The following is a 13994-nucleotide window of genomic DNA, read 5'->3' as shown; positions in this document are numbered from 1 at the left end:
CGTTCATTTCATCTGTACATGGTATCTTACTTTTGTGTACCTGTGCTTCTTTAAGTCCTTTTAAAAGTGGTTGAATATAGGTGCTGTAATCGAAACCCAGGGTTCTATGTTCATTCATCAGCCGTTTTTTTTGCTGTACTTTTTGATGACAATTTGTTGCTGAAACAAATCTTTGATCTTTTTTATTTTTATTTGGGGTCAGGGGGTCTCCGCAGGGTCCCCCCTATTATTTATTCCATATACACCACCCCACCCTACCCCTTATATGCACCCCCATATTTTTATTTTTCTAAGATTTTTTTTCAGTTTTCAGCAAAAAAAATTCGCAAGAAAGTGCAGCGAAAAAAATAAACGGGCGATGAATGAAACGTCATACCAAAACCCAGCCCTACAATAGTTGCATAGGCCTAACAACTGTTGCATTTCCCTCACCGTTTTAGGTTCTGAAGTCTTCATAATTGCTTCTGCTCTTTCAGGTGTCACTTTCTCCCATCTTGGGAGATCAGTTGTCCTATGTACTGGACCTTTTCCTTTGTCCACTTTGTATCCTTTCTCTGCTAATATGATCATGAGTCGCACTGAGTCTTCCCTACACCTTTCCTCTGTCTCACTGCACACCAATATGTCATCTATGTACTGTATTATTGCATTCTCGAGCTGTACATTGCCCAGGTCCATCTGATGGATCCTGTTAAAGATCGATGGGGACTCACAGTACGCTTGGGGCAAACAAGTATGTTTCAGATGAATATTTCTATACGAAAAGAAAGCCAAATTTTGTGAGTCCTTATGGAGTGGAATTGAGAAGGCGTTTTTTAAATCTATAACTGTAAAATATTTAGCCCTAGATGGAATATTACATAATATTGCGGCAGGATTTGGAAGTAAAGGAAACTCTGCTTCCACAATATTGTTTAGTGGGCGTAGATCCTGAATAAATCTCTACGGCCCCCCCAGTCAATTTCTTCACTGGGTACACAGCAATCATTAAAGCAGAAATGGTCTCGAATATACCTTCATCCGCTTCTCGGGACATAGGACATTGTTTTGCTCGTGGAGAAATTGCTCCTTTTTAAGCTTGATTTTAACTGCTCCTACTCCTTTCAGTAGGCCTATGTCATATGGACTGGTGCTCCTTAAAATATTTGGTACTTTCTCCAAATCTTCATGGAAAAATTACGGTTTCTTTTTTACCGTCACCATTCCCGGTAGTATTTCCATATTCTCTACTTTAATCCAATAAATGAGACTTATAAAGAATGGTAACTCATCATCAAAATAATCATCCCTAAAACGCTCTTGGTCTGTCAAGTCTGTCAATCTATATCCTTCACCGAGGGCTATCACTGCTCTCTAGCCTCTACCCTAAATGTCTGTTCCATGGACAACCACTCTTTCCTCTCTGACCACTGCTGCTTCTAACTCTAAAGGTATTTCTGGTCTAAACAAAAACTTTACAGGTATTCTCAATATTTTACCTACCAACTGAGGTAACCATGATAGTAAACAGTCACTCCATACAAAAATACTTCTGGATCTAAAGGAACTCCTCGTAATGCTTTCTGGCCTCTGAAGGCTAATATAAATTAGTTCACATTCATATATTGTATCCCTGGAGTGTAACACACTATTCCCTCATCAGTAAAAGATACTGGGGGTCATTACAAATAGTTCGCAAAGGGATACCGGGCACCGGTAATCCCTTTGCGCCCTACTACGAGTTCCCTTTGCGGGTCCTTCCTTAACGCCTGCTTTTAGCAGGTGTTAAGGACGGGACCAGCGAAGGGACACCGGGGTCAATAACGGTACCGTTATTGCCGCCTTCCCATTGAGCCCTATGGGGGCTCATATGGGCATGGGGAATGGCCTCGGTGAATAGGGAATTACCGGACCCTCTGACCTCGGAATGGACTGGTAATTACTCCATTCACCAGGCCGGAGTCGGAACGATTTTGGAGGCAGCCATGCCGCAAATAGCGGCGTGGTTACCTCCAAAGTCGGAATGAGGGCCACTGTCATGTTAAGGTTTATCATCAAGTCACGTCCCAGTATGTTAACTGGTGTCTTTTGAGAATATAATAAGATTATATTGGCAATTAGTCTATAAAAGGAACTAAACTCATTGCCCCAGAGAATCCCTGCGCATTAATAGCAATGCCTGACTTTGGGTATTTTCCCACCCGGACACAGGAACGAGATGCTCCAGTGTCTAGAAGGAACTAAAATGTCTTGCCTCCTGTCATTACCTTGACACCATGTTCCTCTTGGGGGTCCAGTGTCAATGATGGTACTAAACAAATCGGGTCGCTCTGTGGGCTGTCCTATTGTGCATATAAATCCATCCCTGTACCTGTGAAAGGATTTCCTCCTACCACGGTCACTCTCCCTAGTTAAGGTGTGTGTGTTTGCGGTATTCATACACTTGTGTTCTATTGTGGTACCATGGCCTGTTGTGTCTGCGCTTGCTGGGTCTGTATCTGTTGGGCTTGGATAGGCACTTGCTGTGGTTGCCATTTTTGCGATTTCATTTGTAATGGAGCTTGCTGTGTTTGTTGTGGTTGTGACATACTTGCCTGATTCTGTGTGTGATGTTGGGCATAATATTCCTGTGGTTCTGTATTATATTTTGGAACGTAGGCCATCCCCCTCTTGGAGCTTGCCAATTTTGCTGCATGCCGCCTCTACTTCGACATGTTCTGGCTATATGCCCCATCCTCCCGCAATTCCAACATTGTTGCAGCTGTCCGCCATTAAATCCTCCACCTCCCTGATGGTTCTGAAATCCAAATTGTTGTCCTCCTCTGGGTCCATTCCCTCTTCCTCTTGGGCAAATATTTTACCCACTCTGATTCATAGGGTACACTACATTACTTTGCTGTACTGATCGTATCTCTTTTGTTGCCATACCCTAATTACTCGTCAATACTGCTCCTTCTATGGCTAGTTTTGAAAACAATTTCTGAACTAACTTTGCTTCCTCCTGCTTTCTTCTCTCTGCTTTTTTCTTACTCTTCTCCTGTAACAATCGGAAATGATGCATGATAGTCAATTGTATTTCTGGCCATGGCTTCGCTTCCATCCCTACCTGTTTCTTCATCTGCCTTTGCACTGGCTGGGGCAGTCCCTGACACAAAATGTGGTAAAATAATGCCACCTTTTTGTCCCATGGTTCCCTCGTCTCGAGACACAATCTCTCTTGAATATCTTGAATAAAAGCAACAGGATCTTCATCCTCGCCTATCTTCCTAGTCATAATTGCACCCATATCTGATGTTTCAGGATATTGAACTCTGAGTGCTCACCAGACATTTATTTTTATTTTATTTATTTATTTATTTCTACCGCGCCGTAGCCCGCAGGCATCAGGGCGTCACATGTACACGCAGAATCACATTATACAAACAAAACACGGGATAACTTGAATTTACACATTTTAGGCAGGTTTTGGCTTCGATTAAGGGAGTTATCTAAACAAGTAGGTCTTGAGTTTCTTTCGGAAGGTAATGTATGAGAGCTCTATTCTTATTTGTGGTGGGAGGTTGTTCCATAAGGTCGCAGCTCTGCAATGATGAAATAGCGCTCCATTGTGTGTCGTGTTTTCTGCAGTCACACCCACATATCCTGCTTGCTTCCAAATGTTATCAGCCCTCTCCTCTAGGTTGGCTAGGCCTTTTATGTCACCTATAGCTTGCATCATTCCTGATGCCATTCTTTCTAACTCCTAAATCCATTTTCCCTCACCTGAAGTCAAACTAGATAATTTACATTTCAAATTATCCTTGTCCATTTGTGGCCACAGAATATATTGTGGTTGTCCTCCCCCTTTCTCTAATAATGGGAATTGTGAAAACCCTGATCTATGATCGTGCCCACCTACGCTTCATGTCTTCCAAGTGAGGCTAGTGTCGGTCATTTGTCCCCATCCTGGCAGTGACCTTATTCTGCTTACATAAAGCAGGATACATCCCCTGCACTGAGCGACCATGCTTGTGGTCACTCAGTGTATGGTGTCGGTTCTGGTGTTTTTTCTTTAGCGTCCTCGAACTCTGACCATTTTATCCCTTTCTCTACACTCGAATCTTTGAGAAACTGCCTACGCCCACTTTGCGCGTTCTAATTTTCTTCCCTTTCTTCTCCTTACATCATTATGCCCCAGCTTGTGTGACTTTCATCTCTTTCCACTTCATCAAGATCTAGTCTACTTAAAGAGAGCGTCCTATGCTCATCTGTTAATGCGTCACCTGACCCTCCTTCTATTCCCCTTGATAAAGATCCTTCAACATCCTCTTGGGTTTTATTCCCATCTTTATCTCTCATTTGCCTATATAAATCCCCAATCCTCTTCCCTATGTTTTCCACTTCATGCTCGTAAGCCCATGTCTGTACCCTCGGTGTCCTTTACAGCTCCCTGCTGGGCTGTAGTTTTATATCTCCTAATCTAAACACAATAAAGGTTTTCTTCTGACATTTAAAACCCCATACACATGTGCTCTTTTAACGTTTCTGCGTACACCTTCCTTTACTATCTTCAGTAAATGTATCTCATCTCACTTTTTACCCCATGTTGGAGTTTGGTACACACTCTTCTTTTTGGCCTTGCCTCAGGAATTTTTAAATACCCCTATTTGTCATTTTAGTGCGTACCCTTCTGCCCCTCTTGGAACTGGGAATCCAGGTATCTATTTCTCTTCTTTCTTGTCCCAATACATTGTTACTTCTATGCATATATTTACAATACAGTCCCTCCCCCTATTTTTGCCACCTTCAATGTTCTACTTACATCCATGGCTCAGCTCGAGTCCCTCTGCATCGTCTCTTCCCCAATCAACCAGTTTGCCTTCAGTCCTTTGGACACCTGCGGGGACCAGACAGGAATTTAATGAAAGGAGTACCTGTCAACCGAATCGTCTTAAACATGTTTTGCATGACGATCTCCACAGTCGTCTGGCTAATGGCGGAATCAATCAAGAGTCTGAGAGTCTAGATCTGAGCCTAGGTCGATTAGACCAGAACCATCCATACTGCTACCAAAATGTACTCTAGCACCTTGGAGCCTCTCATGTGGTAGATGGAATTACCAATAATGATCTTGGACCCAAATAACCGGACAGACTCAAAGAATATGGCAAAGTACTACTTTATTATCAGCATAAAATAAAGTAGGGTAATCTTGTGAATAACAGGCAGTAATTCACGCACTCACACGCAAATGTGACTATACAAAGGTTTTATACATCGATGTGTGTCATCTATGACGTCATCCTATGTGGCAAACTAAAACCTATTGAAGGGAGGTATTGGTTAGGGAATACATGTTAACTATATTATACATAAGTGTTAATAACTTCATTGGCTGCCCCTTATCTGATGAGCATGCCTGGAACCACCTCTAAAAACGTATAATACTAATTATAACAGAAAAAATGACAGCAGGTTTGTCTTTGCAACATGTTATAGCATGTTGCTAAATAGACCTTCTGATTGGTTGGCATGCTTTACCAAACTTAGACTTTTGGCTCGTTATCAGCACATAAGCAAAACGAAACTCAGGTGCCGAGAGTAACGTCAGACTACTCCCCACTTTCCCAATTAGTCCATTGTCTCTAATCGGTCAGGCCTCAAGCCAAGACTTCTCCTTTGAAGCTGACCTCAGAGCTTGCTCTCTGCTCTAGGACATTCAAGACATTGTAGGCACACTATTATCTTTGTTTGGGCTTAATGAATAGCCTTTGTTTTCAACTTCTAAATCACGTGTGAGGAAACCACACATTTTTTTCCATTTTAACCTTCGAGTTACTGTTTATTTGATTCAATTGTGCTGGATGTTATGACCTTTCTTGGCATCTAGAGACTTGCTCACTCCATCTTACATGGATTTTCTATATCTTTATTTGTCCAATACCTGGCTCTTGCAGATGTTTCTCCTTCGCTTAATCTAAGAGCGAAATGTCTTACATACATGGCTTTTCCTTTTGACTCCTCTTGTGCCTTGCAATTGTTGCTTGAAATAGCACCCTTGATCCCAGGCCAATAGACTTCTCTTTATTCCTCACAAAAAGCTGTTTTTCCAGCGTCTCTTGACTGCAGCCCTGGTCTGTCTCTGAGGAAGCTTAATTGGTTTTAATACGAGTTCAGGTCCATCTTTCCATCATAACCGTCCTAGCTATGTTATGCTTCCCTCTGTAGCAACCTTCTATATGTCATCTACCTTTGCGTTTCTGCTTATATACATTTATTAATCAGCAGGTTACTTTATCTTCTTTGCATATATAATTTTTTTATATTCGATTACATGCTTCTCTTGTTACTTCAACTACATTGCTATTCTTAAGTATTTGCGTATCGGTTTCAGTGCGTCTTAGTATCTCCCCTCTATGATGTCACTCTGCTCTTATCAGATTTCACTTATAGCTCTTTAATAGTGTGTGTAGACATCCTTCCACCCTCTCAGTCCGACGGTATATTTGATACGGTTGTCTGAGTGCATATCGTCTCTCATACACTTGATGCAGTATTGGGATGATACCTGGTGTCTCACCTATGGCTCTTCTACTACTGTTCCAATATGTGAGGGGGCCGGAGCTAGGGATAACATGTCTACCTGCTGCTCTACTCAGCAGTGGCGCATAACTTCATCTTCCACCATCCAGGACACAGACGCCCAAACAGGCCTGTACCGGCAAAGCGCACGTCCCCCCACTTTCGTACCCCAGTGGAAGGCCGGCTGTCAAACTTTGTTGATCAGTGGTGAAAGATTTCCTTGAACAAATGGGTGCTGGACGTTCTTCAGCAGGTGCACGATTTAGAATTTCAAGACAGGTACCCTTGCATTCCTCCTGTCGCACGTCAAGAACTTCACATTGCCCAACTGCTGCAGGAAGTTCAGGCCATGTTACAAAAAGGGGCAGTAGACCCAGTGCCTCCAGGGATCCGGAGTGTACTCCAGACACGTTCTGATTCAAAGAAGGAGGGTGATACAAAGTCAGGAGGGTGATGTCCGATCTTAGACTTGCGATGCCTAAACAAGTACCTAAAATCCCCAAAATTCAGGATGGTCACGTTGCATTACGTGCTCCACTAGCTGGAGGAGGGGGATTTTCTGGCAACTTTCGACCTGGAGGACTCCTACTTCCACATCCTGATTCATTGCAAACACCAGAGGTTCCTGCTTTTTGTTTCCAAGGGCAACATTACTAATTCAAGGCCGTTCCCTTCTTTCTGAAATCGGCTCAGAGGGTATTAACCATCTACGCTGCCAGGGAATCCATGTCTATCCTTACCTGGACGAATTGCTCATCCGGTCCCGCTCCCACTCACTGGTGACCCAGTATACGGCGGAGACCATACACCTTCTGACTTTGATTGGATTCAGCATCAATTATCTGAAGTCCTGCCTGGTGCCATCTCAGAACGCTCTGTTCCTGGGTACCAGGCTCCACACAATTCCGTGTCTGGTGACTCCCTCAGAGGAGAGGGTGACGAATCAGCATCCATCGCAACAGTTCAGTCCATGAAATCCCTGTTGGGCATGATTTCCTCCTTCATCCATCTGGTTCCCTTTTGCAGGCTCCAAGTGTGGCCCCTCCAGGAATTCCTAGACGCCAGGTGGCAGCAGGTCACAGGCACATGCACAGAGAAGTCGCCCTCAATCAGGCATTCATCAAGCTCTTCAGTGGTGGTCTTTTAGGCCACACCTCACTCAAGGTGCCCCCTTTCAGATCCCTCACTACTAGGCTACAGTCACTATCACCGCCTCTTGAGGGTTGGGGATCCCACACTGGGCATTCTCACGCCAAAGGCCTCTGGCTCCCATAGGAAAAGGAGTTGCGCATAAATGTCATGGAACTACAGGAATTCCTCTGGGCTCTATGAGGAACCTATGGTGGCAACAAGTAAGACCGACACAAGTGATCACAGTTCAAGGGTGTTTATTGAACAATGAATGCTGTATGCAGGTTGGAAAAACGCCTTATCTAAACCTAAATCTAAGATGGGAGCAAGCGTCAACCATCAAATGAAAAATAAGGCAGTCCTAGTGGTGTCATGTCATATAAAAGGGGCCTATACTAAGAAACCTATTGCCAAACCTTCCAACTAATACAAAAGGGTGTGGGATAGTTTTCAAGAAAGGAAAGAAGTGTTCAATAATATGCCAGGATGCGGTAGCCTGGGTCGCCCTTCCCCACATTTTGAACGTGAGGGTAAGATGGGAGCTTGGAGCATAGCACAGTCTCGGGCTTCTCCAGGACGAGACGATAGTTCCAATGGCAGTTCTCGGGCGCGTCGATGGCCAAGTCTCATTTCCTTTGAAAGTCTCTTGCCTAGGGGTCCTGACGTGTTTAAACAACAACAAAAAAAAGTTCCTTCAACCAAATGGAAGTTTGTTAGGGTGATAATGTTTCACCCCTGGGCCCCCCTCTTCTGGGTGCTGACCCTTCCTGACTTTTAGTACTTGGGTGCCTTCACCCCTTTTGTCAGCATCCATTGATCGGGTTCACTCTTGGTAACTTTACATTCACAATTGCTTGAGGGATTCACCTCCCTTTGTTTCACACTGCTTGTAGATCAAAGTGTTTTGATTGTACAGGGATTTTGCTTGACCCCCTGTATGACCAATTTGACCTATTTCGCTGGCCTTTCTACGGCCTTCTGGTATTTGTAGTTTCGCTAAGACGGGGATCGACCAGGGTCTCTTGAGTTGGCACCCACGTGGTGCTGGATTCCCTCTGCAGCTGGTCTACCCTTTTACACTTGTTACAGTTCTTTCATAGTTCATCGAACTTGCTTCAAAACGTGCTACTTTGCGACTCTCACTCAACACAGCCCGGTTCTTAAAGTTTCTCTTTCGACTCACCGGCTGTGATGAACCACTTGGCTTTTCTTCTTCATCGGAGTCAAGGCCGGTAGCATGGTTGCAGGGGCTTACCTCGCTCCTGCTTATCGGCATAGGCATGCCCCGTGTATCGTGGACATCTGCTGCAAGATACTCGTGCTTTTGGTCACAGTTTTAGGCTCCCTTGCACAAAGGTTACGCGGGTCTGGGACGAAAAGGGTAAGGTCACTTCTCTCCTTGCCATCCTCTCGATTCCCGCCACCTTTCTCCTTCTCTTGAACTGCCGCGATTGATTAGCCGTCTCGTCGTGCTGTCTGCCGTCTTCGTACTGTGCTATCGAGCTCCACCTTTTATCTCTTTGGGGAAGGGAAAGGGCCGTCAGGTGTGTGTGAGATTATGGGTAATTGCCTGAATTTGCTTGACCCTTGTATTGGGACATGTCAGGCTCTGGTGTTAGTGCCTTGTTATTTGTGTTATGTGAAAGTGTTAGTGTCGGAAAAGGAGGGAGGGAGTGGTTTTGAAAGTCCTACGGGAGAGAACGGGGAAAAGATGTCAAAGGAAGGGGGATACCGCGTCTCGCCCATCAGTGTCCCACTCCCCGAGGACCCCCCCATCCAGGTGAGCCTCTCTCATTGGTCAACCCCCAGGAACTGCATCCAATAGCGATGGCCGTGTCCTGGCCACCTGGATTACATATCCCCAGGGACTAGCTAGAGAGACACCTTCTGGTTTCTCACAGCCCTCAGGTCGTTCCAACCTCAGCTACAGGGGTCAGTGTTGCAGATCTTCACGGACAACACCACCACATGTTTTACATCAGGAAGCAGGGTGGGATGCGCTCCCCCATCCCTCTCCCTGGAAGACCAGTCCCTGTGGTTCTGGGAAATTCTTCAAGACATGCTCCTCGTCCACTTTCACATAGTAGGCGTCAAGAACACCTTTGCAGACTCGCTCAGCAGGGACCTGCGGTCCCGCAGCGAGTGGTTGCTTCAACAAGCGTAGGTGTCTCACCTCTTCAGCGAGTGGGGTCTTCCTCAGATCAACCTCTTTGCGACGGCTGCCAACTCCAAGTGGCAGTGGTTTGCCAGCAGATATCGTTAACCAAGGAGTCTAGGGGATGCCTTCTCATTCCCCTGGGAGGGCCTCTTCCTGTACGCTTCCCCCTGCTCGATTCCACTACTATTATGTGTGATAAACACACTTGGACGTTGCCACTGCAGGGTGATCCTCATTGCACCGGCATGGCCGAGGTAGATATGGTACACAGACTTCTCCATCTGTCAGTGGCTCCAGCCATCCAGCAACCTCTGCTTCCTGACGTCCTCTCCAGAGAAGAAGGAACAATCCTGCACCATGACCCAGCGTCACTGAGCCTCAATGCCTGGCTCCTGCAGCCCTAGAATTTGGCCACTATTCCCTGCCGTTAGAATGCAAGAATATCCTGGCCCAGGCTAGGGCTCTCTTTACCTTGTCTTGCTACAGGCACAGGTGGAAACACTTCACTGTGTGGTGCTGGGCACGGAAGATCAGGCCACTGCAAGTAACAGCTCTACAGCTCCTCCCGTACCTACCATCACTGGCTAAAGTTGGCCTTGCTCATGCCTCCATCAAGGTTCATCTGGCTGCCATATGCAGGTACACATGGCTCCAGGCAAGCGCACCCTGTGGTTGCACAGGCTCATTAAGGAGTTCCTCATGGGACTCATCAGAATTTTCCCGCCAGTAAGGGCTTCTGCACCGGTTTGGGAACTGAAAATGGTACCCTCTAAACTCATGGGGCCTCCATTTGAACCAAAACATTGTGCCCCTTTGAAGTGGCACGCACTAAAGACTTTTGGAAAACATCTCTGCTTTTTGTCAATTTTGGAACTGTGGGACACTGGAGGGACCGGTCTAAGGCTTCCATATCCAGGTGGCTCTCCGGCTGTATCATGCATTGTCATCGTCTAGCCAACAGACCGCTTCCGGGCCGGCTGAGAGCCCACTCCACTAGAGCCATTGCAGCAACAACAGCGTTTCCCTCTGGTGTTTCCCTGCTCGACAACTGCAGGGCTGCTACGTTGTGGTCTACCCACACCTTCACGAAATCGTTACTTTGTTTACCGGTGTTTCAGGGAGGAGTCCTGGGTCTGCCAGGCGGTGCTGGGCAACCTGTTTGTTTTAGATGAGCCTGTTCCTGGGGTAACTGTATTACTTCTGTGAGCCCTGACTCCTCGTTTGGTTGTGTATATTTACTGCTGTGTAATCTTATTCATGAGCTTGTGAATCAATGCAAGACCCCATGCTGAAGAAGGTACAAGTTACTTACCTGTAACTCTTGTTCTCCAGCATGGGTCTTGCATGGATTCACGTGAAACCCTTCCTTGATCCCCTCTCTTGCTCTTCCTGGTTCATACTGTCACTTTACATGTGCTACCAGTTCTGAAGATGGCCACCAGGGGTGGAATTTAGGAGGATGAGTGTCATTGGCTGGGTGCAGTATGACCCAAAGGATACCGATAGGCTATAGAGGAGATGAGTAGATACGTTTGAAGCTAAACTGCTTTCTTTTACCAAGGATTCCCAGCTTGACGACGGGTAATATTCATGAGCATGTGAATCCATGCAAGACACGTGCGGAGAACAAGAGTTACAGGTAAGTACATTTTACCATAGACCTCACTGACGATTTGAGGATTTCTTTTAGTACTGATTTTCCACATGCTGTAATCTATTACTACATGCACAAATGTCAGGGTCACCACACACTAATATAACGTTACTCCCCTAAAGATAATAATGCATGGAGATTTTCAGAAATTCATGGTCACTCATTGTTTCAGCCCAAAAATGCACTTCAGTCCCCATTTGTGGGATGTAAATAGGTTGGGTGCAGTAGCAGATCATACTGATACTTTGGCAGATGCATAAATGTGCAGTTGGGTTAGTGATGACCCTTCAGTGCAATGTATTTAAAAGGAAATGAGAAGTTGGTCATGTCAGACTAACGTTTTTTTCACATCATACAGTTAGGCACTTGCAACTAAACCGGCACACGAATGCAAAGCCAATGGTGGCAATAGATACATCGGTCTCCCTTCTTCAGCACGGCATTTTATTGGCTATTGGTTTTGCTACAGTTGCTTAATGTGTTCCCTTTGTTCATAAAACAATATCAACAATGTTCTGGGTTGGTTTTGGTATTGCTTTGAAATGTTAAGTATTCTATCAATGTATTGTATTACTTAGCAGTCAAAGATCATAGTTTTGTCATTACAAAAAAGATATGGAAAAATGAAAATCGAGACCATTGTCCGTTCATTTAGGTGAAGCAATTCGATTTAATCGAATTCATTTGTTGTTATAACTTTCTTCAGATGTACGGTATATCATAGTTTGAAAATGATTATGGTAACCTGTTACCTTCAGGAGTCTTCATTGCCTTAGCTTTACTTTGTATGTAATATTAGGAAATTGTATGTAAAATGAAAATAAATGCAAATAGGTATTGAAATATGAAACCACTTAATTAGAATCAAAGATAACCACTTCATAAACCCACCTTCTTACCTTACTGGTTTTACTGTCCCACCAACAAGCTGATTAATGATGCAATTAAAAATATACATTGTTTTAGAGTGTATTCTATTTTACTGTTTAGTAGATACTGTTGTAACATCCTGTAAAATGCTTTCTACAAATATGACTGTTCTTTCTCTTTTAGATTGCTCAACTTATGGAGATGGGATTTTCCAGGGCTGATGTCCTAGAAGCATTGAGGTCTTCAAACAACGATGTCAACATGGCTTCCAACATCTTACTCCAGCATTGATGATTATGTTTATGATACAACGTCCCCAGGATCTTGTTCCATTTGAAGATGTTTCACTGCCGGATATAACTGGCACTATTGAAGGTGTATGAGCCCACCTGGGAGTAATGCGTTTGACCGAGTGGTAATTATGTGTCGCATCTGAACGAGACAGATTCTCTTCCCAGGATCATAGAGGGATTTTTCTTGCTGCTCACTTTCAGAACATTACCACAAGAAATTATCCATATTTATATTTGGATGAAAAGGGCTATTTGTTTTTTAAAACTTTGAATTAAACATGGAGAACTGTCTCCTAGTTTGTTCAGCTTGGTGGGAAAAACAAGTGCTCTTTGCTGAACAAACTGCTAATCTCTGGGAAAGCAAAATGCAAATGCTGCCGTGGTGGTGTGAATGATATGCTTTTTGTCATATTATGAGGTTGTAAACCATTTTGATTTAGGTTTATTAATCAAAGTATTAAATATGTTTAAAATAATACTTGCAATGCCATTATATACATATTTTTATGGTATTAAAAATGAACTGTAAAATTAATTTTAAGAATGCTTAGAACAGTTTGTCATACATTATTTTGCACTTTCACCCTAAATGGAATGCTCGAGTGTGGGCAGCCAATCTGAAACATCATCAAGCGTTAATAACCTCTGCTATTGGATCAGTGAGTATGCAGCAATCCTTTGAGCTCTGCGTTCCAAGAAGGCCCTTTCCTCCACTACCGACTACTGTCATGAAGAAAGGCATACAGTTATTTATCGAAAGATCCAACTTCTGTATATCATTCACATTTTATGATTTACATGAAAATTGCAAACATGTTTTGTTCAGGCGCGCAAAACTATGGTAATGAACGAAAAGATCGAATCTAAAATGCTGAATGCACGTTTAACAATATTTGGTGAAAGATGCACAACATGGACATTTCTATAGATTCAATTTCAGTATTCCGCAGTGTCTGGTAAAGGATCCTGAAAACATTGTATAAACATAAGCACATGGGAGTGAGGGTTGGGGGATTGAGGAGGGAATAGCCAGCGCCAGAAGAATGCAATGCCAGCGTGGGACTACAATTCCCAGAAGGAGGTAGGGCAGGCGTAGCACATAAAGGCAGACTGACCAACCTATGTCATGTGCAATTCACTCCCCTTCTGCAATCAAATTCACTCCCCTTCTGAAATTCAGCTGCCACCACTCACCACGAAAAGAGGTCGCCGCAAACAGGTTGCGGCAGAAGCTATCGGGCCGTTACGACAGCTGCCTCCAATCACCACACAAAGTACTCGCCTGTGTAGGTACCCGCGAATTGGTGCAATGCACACAAATACTGCAGGCACTCCTCTGTCTTCTTCC

General features: G+C 44.3%; 1 protein-coding gene across 6 annotated transcripts in view; it reads left to right on the top strand.

Moving 5' to 3' along the window:
- Positions 1 to 13181, top strand: part of UBAC2 (UBA domain containing 2) — a 1796755-nt gene extending 1783574 nt beyond the window's left edge. For all 6 annotated transcript variants that reach the window (XM_069637022.1, XM_069637017.1, XM_069637016.1 and 3 more), the window contains one exon: positions 12537 to 13181. In XM_069637022.1, the coding sequence (XP_069493123.1) occupies positions 12537 to 12644 (108 nt within the window). In that variant the 3' untranslated portion in view covers positions 12645 to 13181. The remainder of the gene's footprint in view (positions 1 to 12536) is intronic.
- Positions 13182 to 13994: the final 813 nt, after the last annotated feature.

The sequence above is a fragment of the Ambystoma mexicanum genome, chromosome 7p (genome assembly GCF_040938575.1).
Source record: "Ambystoma mexicanum isolate Mex_15411 chromosome 7p, UKY_AmexF1_1, whole genome shotgun sequence".
Lineage (NCBI taxonomy): Eukaryota > Metazoa > Chordata > Amphibia > Caudata > Ambystomatidae > Ambystoma > Ambystoma mexicanum.
The sequence above is the reverse complement of the archived record's forward strand: the minus strand, read 5'-3'. Positions and strand labels throughout refer to the sequence as shown.